The sequence below is a fragment of the Podarcis liolepis genome (assembly GCF_965112155.1).
Source record: "Podarcis liolepis genome assembly, chromosome: 1".
Classification (NCBI taxonomy): Eukaryota; Metazoa; Chordata; class Lepidosauria; order Squamata; family Lacertidae; genus Podarcis; species Podarcis liolepis.
Genome location: NC_139554.1, coordinates 14,412,868 through 14,422,535, shown reverse-complemented (window position 1 = coordinate 14,422,535; position 9,668 = coordinate 14,412,868). Strand labels below are relative to the sequence as shown.

At 42.0% G+C, this 9,668-nt stretch overlaps 2 protein-coding genes across 3 annotated transcripts in view; one reads left to right on the top strand and one right to left on the bottom strand.

Moving 5' to 3' along the window:
- The first annotated feature begins 240 nt into the window (after window positions 1-240).
- TDRD9 (tudor domain containing 9) overlaps window positions 241-9,668 on the top strand; it is a 90,639-nt gene continuing 81,211 nt past the window's right edge. Inside the window, exon 1 of the mRNA XM_083517004.1 lies at window positions 241-738. Within this exon, the coding sequence (XP_083373130.1) occupies window positions 584-738 (155 nt within the window). The 5' untranslated portion in view covers window positions 241-583. The remainder of the gene's footprint in view (window positions 739-9,668) is intronic.
- On the bottom strand, window positions 4,912-9,260 carry RD3L (RD3 like). 2 transcript variants are annotated; one of them, XM_083520373.1, is made up of 3 exons: window positions 8,515-9,260; window positions 7,557-7,863; window positions 4,912-5,879 (listed from the first exon to the last, which is right to left on the bottom strand). In XM_083520373.1, exons 2-3 carry the CDS (start codon window positions 7,853-7,855, stop codon window positions 5,582-5,584), a joined length of 597 nt encoding a protein of 198 aa, XP_083376499.1. In that variant the 5' UTR covers window positions 7,856-7,863; window positions 8,515-9,260; the 3' UTR covers window positions 4,912-5,581. The 2 variants fall into 2 exon arrangements, with proteins under 2 accessions (XP_083376499.1, XP_083376498.1); XM_083520372.1 differs by having other exon boundaries at window positions 8,507-9,258.

Genomic DNA, 9,668 nt, shown 5'->3' with positions numbered 1-9,668 from the left:
TGGACTACAATTCCCATCATCCCTGACCACTGCTCCTTCTAGCTAGGCATTGATGGGAGTTGTAGTCCAACAAAAACACGCTTAGCACTTTGCAGCGCAGTTTCCAATTTAGGGAGGAAAGAGCAGCCGGTAGCAAAAACACGAAAATTCACCGGATGGTTTTAAGCAAGTGCGAGTAAAGGATGCAGGTCTTTCTCTAATATACACACATCCCATTTCACACTGCAGGGCTTACATTCGAGTAAAGGTGCGGAAAGCAGATTGCACCGCAAGGTTGCTTGCAGGCCTAAACGCGCCTGAGTTGAAGTTGGACTTCAGATTCAAACGGGCTTGTGCGGTCCTTACGCACGTGCGCCGCGCGCGCCTAGACTGGGCGCAAGCCCCTTTTGAACGCGGCGGCAGTTACTTCTGAGTAGATGCGTAGGAGAGCTCTGCACCGGAAGCCACGCCCATTCAAGAGGAGTAGCAGAATTCTGCCTGCGGAATGTTTAGCACGTGGCTGTGGGTGGCGCCTAGCAATTAACCTGGGTTCTTAGGGGGCGCTGGCCCTGCTGGGTTGTCTTGGCTTGGCGAGGGGGCAGAGATGTTGCGAAAGCTCACATTGGACCAGATCAGCGACTGGTTCACCATCGGCAAGGCAGTCAGCGGAGTAGAGTTCTTGGGGGGGCAGCCCCAGGCTGGTGGACCGGCTCACAGCCCGGGGGGGTCTGCGAAAGAGCAGGCCCCTTCTGCCAATGCGTATGTATTTCTGCGGGACAGCTTGTTGCTCACCGTTATTTATTTATATTTTGTTTTGGATGCTTTACTGAAAAATGAAAAAAAGCACAAAACGACATGTGCACAGAGTAAGATAAGACACAAACAGTACCCACTAGAAAACAAAAAGGAAAAAATAATAGTATTGTGTACATTACAAAAAAAAGAGGGGGGAAGCTTGTTATTGTAGTTAACCAGATCATAATCTAATTTGCCGTTATTTATTTTAAAAAGTTTAGCAACTTTCTCCAAAGGAGCCCAGGGATATATATGGAGAGGGGGGGTTTTACTGGTTTGTTTTGTTCTTGTCTTTATTATGTACTGTTTTTTGTGGTTTTATTCTGTGTTTTTATGCTGTGAACTGCCCTGAGGTTTTTTTGATGAAGGGCGGCATACAAATTTAATGAACAGGATTTGTAGATTGGTGTTCCATTGAATGGTGGAAATAGTAATCTTGGGAAGAAATAGAGCTGCATAATGCAAGCACCCCAAACCTAATTAGTAGAGTACATTAATCCCTGAGAAGAGTTGGGGCCTTGCAGGCTAACCTGCACAATCTATATTTATTGCTTACCGCATCACAGGGCAGTTGACAATATAAAAACACAAAAATGTGTAACCTAGTGAAAACAATACCCACCCCAAGGTTAAAATGCCATAGATTACAGTGGTACCTCGGGTTACATACGCTTCAGGTTACATACGCGTCAGGTTAAAGACTCCGCTAACCCAGAAATATTACCTCTGGTTAAGAACTTTACCTCAGGATGAGAACAGAAATCGTGCTCCGGCGGCGCGGCGGCAGTGGGAGGCCCCATTAGCTAAAGTGGTGCTTCAGGTTAAGAACAGTTTCAGGTTAAGAAAGTACCTCCGGAATGAATTAAGTACTTAACCCGTGGTACCACTGTATTTAATTTGTCCAAAGGAAAAATATGCCTTTTTCCAATAAAACATTCCATGCAGCTGATGAAGTGGTCTCTTCGGGACTGCTTTGTAACGAAAAATAGGCTGTACATCACAATCCTGTATGTGCTTACTCAAGAAGTAAGTGCCGTGGAGTTCACAGGGGCCTTACTCCCAGGTAGGTGTGTGTGGGATTGCTGCTTTTGTTGTGAAGATTATTTGTTCCTCATTGCAGGCAGATGTTTGTAGCTCCAGGAGACTGGAGGAAAGCAAGTGAAGAGAAATAGCCTCTTAGGAATACTCAGTCTAAAAAGACATTTGAGGCCCCAGAGTGTATATTATGTGTTTCGTTAGAAACAGAAGGGGGAAAGGAGGAGTATTTTAGGGGTATGATCCCACCTCAGTCACCTGGAAAAGCAGGTGGTTGAGGCTGACTATCTGGCATGGGTATAGCCAGGATTTTTGTTGCGGGGTGCAGGCCTTTTGTTGGGGGGCAGAACCTCAATTATATATTTTTGATTTTTATTCATGGGGCAGCTGCCCCTTCCTGCCCCACTCCCACTATGCCCATGCTACCTGGTAATGTGTTTACTGTTTGTGAACTTCTTGAAGGCATCTCTTTGGCCCCTGTGAGAGAGAATGCTGGACTAGATGAGCTTTTGATAGGATCTCTTAGGTATTGATTTGATGGATTGTTTGATTTCCAAGCTAATCGTGTTACCACCAGGTGATCAACACTTCACTTGCCCACTTTGGTCCTGCAGGCAGTTTTTGGAATGAAAGCAAAAGCTAACGTACAATAATCTAAAAACAGCAGCAACAACACAGGAATTGATAAAATCTAAGCTGTATAAATTAGAATTACAATTCAAAATTTCAAAGCCAGGAATCTTTCAGCGGCATATATTTTTAAATATCAGCGGGTAAGGTATGTCTTGGTCAAGTAAAACCTGACATGTGTGCGCTCTCAAAAGTCACAAGACTGATTTATAAAGCCACTTTTCCTTTATGTATTGATGGTTGACTCCTCTGCGGGAGGGATGAGTTCTTTCGGACAGGACTGGACAGGCACGGCTTTGCAGTAATCAGAATGGCTGCATATCTGTGCAAAATCTAGAACCATGTTATTCAAACGATGGGCCTTGGGCCATTTACAGGCAGGCCTCACCGCCACAAGCTCTTCAGCCTGCCCAGCCCCTTAATTATGTCATAGCTTTTTTGGTTAGGCTGGTGCCTGCACCAACAACTCCTTGCCTTCAGAGTCAAGATGGCTGGGAGATGTTCAGGGGCAAAAGGAAGGAAGGAAGGTCTCTCTCCTAAGTGGGGAAAAAGCTCGAGGAGGAAGTAAAGGAAATTAGAATGTGAGAGAAAAGTTTTCATATTTATTAATAATAACAATAGACTGGAAACCAAAAGGGATTGGGATAGAGCAGAAATGTAATGGGATCATGGAGGAGGGATGATGGAATAAATGGGAGTTTTGAAGGCAGGGAATAAGGTACAAGCTGAGTGTGAAAGGAGAAAGGGAGAAGAAATTACAAGAGGGGGGGTAAAAAATACTTGGAGAGGCATGTGGGAGTGGGAAGGGAAAATGATATATATGTTTTTGGGTTTCCTCACAGGCAAGCATCTTTTGGCTGGCCACTTTGAGAATAGGATCATAGAATTGTAGTGTTGGAAGGGGTCACGTGGGTCATCTAGACCAACCCCCTGAAATGCAGGATTTTTTTTGCCCAAGGTGGGGTTCGTTTGGCCATATCCAGCAGGGCTCTGCTTACATTCTTCTCTTCCAAAGATTAACAATATGATAGCAGCTGAGAGAGATTCTCTCCCCCCGCCTCCATTCAGTCAACAGGTCAGACAGTCAGTTGGGTGTAGTGGTTAGAGTATTGGACTAGGTCCCGATATCTCTGACTACTGGCAGTGATGACAAGGCGCTGATGCGATTTGTAGTTCAGTACCATCCACAGGGGCATCAATTCCCTGGCCCTCCCAACATCATAAATGCAGACTGTGCATGCACCAATTTGTGTGGAGGTCTCTGCATATCCTGCTGTGGAACTGTTGGTTGTTGCAGGGTTTTTTTGGGGGGGCCGGTGTCTGGAAGATAAATTTTGGGGAATAAGGCTTCATTTCTTTGGGAGGGCTTTATTTAAATAAAAAGGATAGGTGCATAAAAGGCAGAAAATCAAGATTGGGCTGCAAAGGGGAATTGATGGAACTCAGAGATCAGCTTCCTTGCATGTTTTTTCCCTCATGCTAGGAGTGCGTTGGATTCAAGATGCAGCCTTGAAAACCTGCCCAGTTTATTATATCCTAAGCATCAGGGGCAAAAGAAATGTTTGTATGCAATAGGAAACTAAAGCCCCGTTTTTACTTAAAAGCAAGTCCTATTGAATTCAGTGGGACTTCTTTTCAGGTGAGGTGGGATTAGGATTGCAGTGTTTGCCTCTCGACTCTAACTTTGCTATCTGGTGGCATAACCCTAAAACTGCAAGCGTGTCAGTTGCTGTTCCGTAATGGTGGGAGTTAAATTTAGCTTGGATATGTTTGCGGAAAAGTCAATTCTGGCAACTATTTTCATTGATTTTCTGCTCTACTTATGTCAGTTGTGGCCACAGTTCCCACATGTCAGTTTCAAGCTATTGGGGGGGGGGAACCACCCTTCTGCATGACCCCCCACAACAAATGCTTGAGGGGAAAAGCATATATTGAAGTGTTTAAAAACCACAGACTAACAACATGTATATGAAAACAAGCAAGATTGGAGTGTTTATATGTATGTATCCCAAGTTGGTTTGTTTTTAGATCTAACCAGGAATTTTACTGTATAGGGAACCTTTTTCTTCAGAAAAATTCTGTAGGCTGCCATGTACTGTGGTAATCAGACATCAAATCTGTAATCCACTTTTTAACCCCACACTGCAGCATAGGACTTGTGGTTAATTTCCACCTCATGCCCCCCCACCTTTAGGTATTTTTCTACTTTAGGATGACTACAAGCAGAGAAGATCAGAGCTCTTAAATTTGTTACACGGTGGAAGTGCTGCATCGTTCTTACACAACTATTAACAGTAGTAAATGAGTGCTGTCCTTGATTTTTTTCTTTCCCTGCCTCTCATTGAAAAAGCAAATAGTGGTGTCCATTGTTTTGTGATTTGCCTTATATCAGAGTGCTTCCTATCTGCTGAAGACCAACGTTATAAATAAGAGTGCACGAAAGGCTGTTTAATTTTTCCCTTTTTTACTGTTGAGTTTTCATTTCAGAGAGTAAATGACTTACTTTGGAAAAGATTGCATGCCTGCCGACCACAGAACAATCTCCCCTTCCCCTTTGCTATTGCTTTCCACAGTAATAATAATAATAATAATAATAATAATAATAATAATAATAATAATTTATTATTTATACCTCGCCCATCTGGCTGGGTTTCCCCAGCCACTCTGGGCAGCTTCCAACAAAATATTAAAATACAGTAGTCCATCAAACATTAAAAGCTTCCCTAAACAGGGCTGCCTTCAGATTTCTTCTAAAAGTCTGGTAGCTGTTCTCTAACATAATAATTTATACAGTGATTTCATTTTTAAAATATTGCAAACTGAAGTTTTCTACCGTACATGCTTATAGGAACATTATGAACAGCATACTTCAGACATCTCATTAAAAAAGTCTACTCTACAGTATGGATTGTGTTAGGAAGGTTCTTTTACACAACATGGTTAGCTAGCAAAACAGTAGAAAGAGGCTGGCATTCTAATTATCCTAAGGACTGTAAATTATATGCAAGTTGTAACAGGTTTAACATTCTGAATTTGCAGCAATGGGGCTGGAGTGGTGTAAAATTCTGTGATTTCTTCAGAGTTGTTGAATCTTGCTGATAACTGAGGGACATCAGAGGCAACCTTGGGAAGAGAGGGAAACTTAACTTGATGGGTAGTAATAGGGAAGATTCCAAATTCTGTGGGAGAAAGTTGGAAACATGCCCTGTGTGTTCTTGTCAACGTAACTAGATACAGTCGGGATCTCCTCTTTGTCTGTTTTGCCTGAGTTGTCGCCAGGTGCTGCAAAGTGCATGGAGCAATTTGTGTTCCAAACGTCGGCCAGCTGCTCCTGCTGAGCCTCTCTCTCCAGATTGGTTAGGAACTCTTTTAAAACTTGCTTGAATATGTACACAATTTCCCAAGGTAAAACGTCGTTTTCTGCCAGAACCTCACGGAATCTAGAAAGAAGAGGGGGAAAAACCCAAACAACCTGAAATCTAAGGTTATCAATCAATCACTTCTTTATTCGACCGTCAGTCAGAAAAAAAAAACATTTGTCAATACACAATTAAAACTCCAGGAAGATTTTAGAACTTAGCCAACACTAAAGTGGGCTAAACAGATAGCCCCATATCAATACAGTCAATTAAAATCTTGCGGCGCTTAAAAGCTAAAAAAAGAAATTTGGCCACCAAAGAAGGTATAGCTCTGGTGACGTTATTCAACAAGTGTAAAACCTGGTTTTCTCCAGGTAGAAAACTAGATTGACATAGGAACGAGTCTATAAAATTTTGTCTAAGCTCTGCATAAAAAGGGCAAGTCAAGAGAATATGTTGGGTGGACTCAACCACACCCATAGCACAATGACAGATTCTCTGGCCGTATGGTACTCCCCTGTACCTTCCCCACAATATCGCAGAGTCAAGGACATTTAATCTAGCTGCTGTAAGAAGTCTACGGTATTCCACATAGTGAATTTCTGCAAGGTAGGGGGCTGAAATCTAAGGTTGATTCCAGACAACTTTTTTAAAATTAATTTTTAATTTTAAAAATTAATTTAATTCTGATTCCTTTGCTGGGTATTGCATGGAAGGGAATTTCCAGTAGATTTTCCCTATCACTTATTGCAAAAGTCTGATGTTTTGGGGAAGTGGTTTTGTTGCCTGATACCTATACAGGAGCAACCTGAATTTGCTGGTATGTGCCTATCACTTCTATCTCTCTTGTTTTTGGTGGCAGTGGAGAAAGGTGTTCTGTCCTTTTTGTGGTTGCTTTCTAAAGACACCATCAAGAAACAGGGAGGAATGGCGCTTGTAATGCATATTGATGTCATACAACAGTGGAAGCTATTCTGCTCCCCCTTCCCATATTAAGCTGTCTGAGCAAGCTGATTCAAACTGACGTTGCCCTCCAGTCTTTTACTGGGCTCAAAAAGAGAGCATAGGATTGTTCTGATTTTCTTTTTTGAATTCCTATACACTGCCTGTGGGTGAAAAGTTGTATGTATAGAATTAGGAATGTTTTAATGGAGAGCTTTTAATAGGCTGCTTTTGTGAGTCGCACATGTTGGCTTTACCCACATGTGTATGAATTTGGATCGTGACTCACTAGTTTCACAACCACAACGATAGCAAGCAAATTTTAAGCTATACACACTGGGGGAAAGGGTAGTTCATACATATGCTGATGCATATCATGTCTAGCAAAAATAGTGCATGCATCTGATTTTTAAATAATAAAGACCTTTTAATAGGCATTGAATTTGCATAAATAGCAAAGCTAAAGTTTTGTTTCTAGAAGGCTTTAGCCTAGACGTTTTGTTCATCACATTCAGGGAACAGATAAACATTGAAAGTTACATCAACCAGCATTTAACTTGTGCAGTTAAATTTGCCAAAATCGCTCCTATGCACACTTGGCTTGAGGTGACCCATTGAACTTTGAGGGACTTAGGAATAAGCTAAGGCTAGAGTCCAGAGCATATTTGCAATGAACCATGTAACCACACTGAGGACTATCTACCTGGGGTTTACTTTCCATAAGCATTATTAAGATGAAACTGCAAGGAAAAGTCTTTACAGTACTTGATTTTTTGCAGACGTTTATGTGATGCTAGGTCAATAAAACGGTGTTACCTGCTGAGAATGATTCCAGTTTGGCACGGTTGGATTTGGGAGCAAAGGACTTCAAGCTGTCTTTGTTCAGTCGCTGGGATAGTTATCTGAGGAGTTTCCTGGCTCTTCAGCCAGTTGTAATCCACACTAGTTTTCTGAACTTTTTGTTCATTTTCTATCTCCTGTATCAGGCGCTCACGTTCCTTGAGGTGCCATTTCAATTCCCTCAGGAGGGTCTTGGTCACAACTTCTGAGCCAGGGTACTGTCCGGTCTTATAGGAATAGTTTTTTGGCCATTTCATCCAGCCAAAGAATGGCATTTTGGCAGCTGATTTAAAAAGATGAGAGAGAAGGTTCTTTATTCAGGTTTGTTCGGTGCAGTTACAGCATTCATAAATTACCACACAATCTGACACATGGAGGTGGCAATTCTATACACACTTTACCTGGGACCAAGGCCCATTGAACTCAGTGGGCTTTGTACCTGAGTAGACATATATAGGATCACACTATTTGGTAACAATCTGGACATATAAGCTTGCTCCCCCTTTAAAACCAATTGGACTCAAACATGTTTGGATTGGGTCAGATTATGCTATGTGTGTGTGTTTATGTGTAAGCTTTTTGCACTATATGAGCTAGGCAAAGCCCAAAAAACTTAACAAATGTACCGTAATCTTTTAAAACACAGAGATAGAAAAGTTTTTCCACTGAATTTAAAGGTTCCAGTTATTAAGATATGCATGTACATAACATGAATACATACAGACATTTGGATGCCTACAGTTTACTAAACTCTTAGAAATCTGGAAGTACAGATCACTACCCTTCCCATGCAAGACATTGGTCGTTTCTGATGCTTCTATATCCTTGTTTGTTTTGTTTTTAGTCAATACAATTTCTAAAGTCAATACAACTACAGTACTGTGCTTTTAATTTTCATTTTGTAAGTTTTGAGTGAAATGACTCACCTACTTACTGTACTTATTGAAAGGCGTATCTTTCCCCGATGTGGCTGTGTACGAGTTTTGCTCGACGTGAAGGCTGTTTATTCCAGCATCGTTCCCTTTTACAGGCAGTTGCACATTCTGTAAAAAAGCAGACAAGCATTCCTCACTCTACCCACTTGAGAAAGGAGCACTGAAGATGGCACATTCATCTTTTTGCATCCTTTTCCAGCTTCTGAGGTTGCTTAATTTGCTTCTTCTTACATTAGAGAGAGCCTGGGCACTTGGACGTGGATCCTTCCGAAATTCTTCTCCCAAAGTCCATTCAGGGCTTCTGCCTTTTAGACAGTTTTGTCTTGAGCAGTAGTTGATCTGTTGTGTGGGCTTAAAAAATAAAGGCAAGGACGAGGATTTCAGAAGCTTGTTACAGCTGCGATATGCATCCAAAGTTATTGTCGGTAGCTGGATGAACAACGATGGTCTGAAGTCATGCCAGATGTGCTTCTAGCTAAAGTTAAGACTGTCGGCCGGATGATGCGATGCTTGGATGTGCATAGCTGTAGGTCACAGTTTGGCGCTCTATTTCTATGCCTGTAGTGCTCTAAAAATAACCACGTTGCTTTCGTTGTCGAACTAAACTTTCAGGCCATTTTGATGCTGGATTCCCCCCCCCCTTTTGTCCCCTCCTGTTAGACTTGTGGTAGAGGAAGAGGAGGACAGGTCAGAGCAGCTGCTCTGTTTTACCTATCCACAGTTAACACACACACATATATAACAAACCAATACAGCCTTGCGATAGCTCATCTCAACTGGATTTGTGCCAGTTGGGGGCTACTTGCACGGCTGCATACAGAGAGAGATTCCTAGTCTATACTTCCCCTGATTAAATTAATCTCTTAGTATTTGCGTAGTTCTTATTTATAGTCCGCAGCTGTTAACGGTTTTGTGGGTTTTTTTTTTTTTAACATGATGAAGGTATTTAAAGAAGCAGCTTGCTTTGCTAGCACCTCCAATAAGCCATGAGAAACTTGGTTTTGAAAAATAAAAATCCTGGCTAGGATTTGGAAGTAAATGCACGTAGCCTGGCCTAGGATGAGGCAGTCTTCAGTATGTCCACCTATCTCAGTGTTGTCTTCTCTGCTTGGCAGTGGCCTTCCAGATCTCAAGCATAGAGAGAGCTTTCTTA

Coding starts and splice junctions, on each gene's coding strand:
- RD3L (XM_083520373.1), bottom strand. CDS start 7,855: ATGCCATTCTTTGGCTGGATGAAATGGCCAAAAAACTATTCCTATAAG. Junction 5,880..7,556: donor ACTGGAATCATTCTCAGCAG/GTAACACCGTTT, acceptor TCTTCTTTCTAG/ATTCCGTGAGGTTCTGGCAG.